This window comes from Myotis brandtii, unplaced genomic scaffold (assembly GCF_000412655.1).
Source record: "Myotis brandtii unplaced genomic scaffold, ASM41265v1 scaffold2049, whole genome shotgun sequence".
NCBI classification, from domain to species: Eukaryota; Metazoa; Chordata; class Mammalia; order Chiroptera; family Vespertilionidae; genus Myotis; species Myotis brandtii.
In genome coordinates this window covers 87,426-88,286 of record NW_005357632.1, presented here as the reverse complement: position 1 = coordinate 88,286, position 861 = coordinate 87,426, and the positions used below count along the sequence as shown (strand labels likewise).

General features: G+C 55.9%; 1 protein-coding gene across 1 annotated transcript in view; it reads right to left on the bottom strand.

Annotated features, from left to right (window-relative positions):
- Positions 1-639, bottom strand: part of CRLF2 (cytokine receptor-like factor 2) — a gene marked incomplete at its 3' end in the record, with an annotated part of 15,008 nt that extends 14,369 nt beyond the window's left edge. The window contains exon 1 of the mRNA XM_014538908.1: positions 573-639. Within this exon, the coding sequence (XP_014394394.1) occupies positions 573-639 (67 nt within the window). The remainder of the gene's footprint in view (positions 1-572) is intronic.
- Between the last annotated feature and the right edge of the window lie 222 nt (positions 640-861).

Sequence of the window (861 nt, the reverse complement as noted above, 5' to 3'; positions counted from 1 at the left end):
GATAGAGCGTCGGCCTGCGGACTGAAGGGTCCCGGGTTCGATTCCCGGTCAAGGGCACATGCCCGGGTTGCGGGCTCCATCCCCAGTAGGGGGCGTGCAGGAGGCAGCCGATGCATGATTCTCTCTCATCATGGATGTTTCTCTCTCTCTCTCCCTCTCCCTTCCTCTCTCTGAAATCAATAAAATTATATATTTTTTAAAATATACTTTTTCCATTGATTTATTTAAGGGAGAGTGGAGAGGAGAGGGTGGAGGAGAGAGAAACATCCATGAGAGAGAGAGACACACACACATCAATTAGCTGCTTCCCACACAAGCTTCTAATGAGCCTACAACCTGATGCCTTGACCGGGAATCGAACCCGGGACCCTTCTATCCATAGGCGCGCGCCCTCTCCATTGCGCGCGCCCTCTCCATTGCGCGCGTCCTATCCATTGCGCCACCTCCTTGCCAATTTGCTGCAGAAAAGAGTGAGTTGGCCCAAGAGACCTTAACGCCCCCCCCCAAAAAAAGGGGGGGATGTTTTAAACGAAGGGGGTTTCCGCCACCAGGAACCCCAAGTCCTTCCTTACCAGCTCCTATGAGATGTGCCAGGACGAAGACCACGGCGGGTGCCCAAGGCGGGAGCGCAAGGATCATCCTGGGGCCCCGGCAGGAGGGAGGGAGGGGGATGGAGGCGGTGGGTGGCCCCTCCGTGCGCCCCGATCTCTCCCTCTGGGTTCCTGGGTCATCTGCGCAGGGCACCCCGCTTTTTAAAGGGCAGGGAGAACAGTAGGGAAGTGACTACAGGAAACCAGCTCACGTAACATGACCGAGGAGAGATGACTCTTCGCATATATGACCTTAACCTGTGGACGCAGA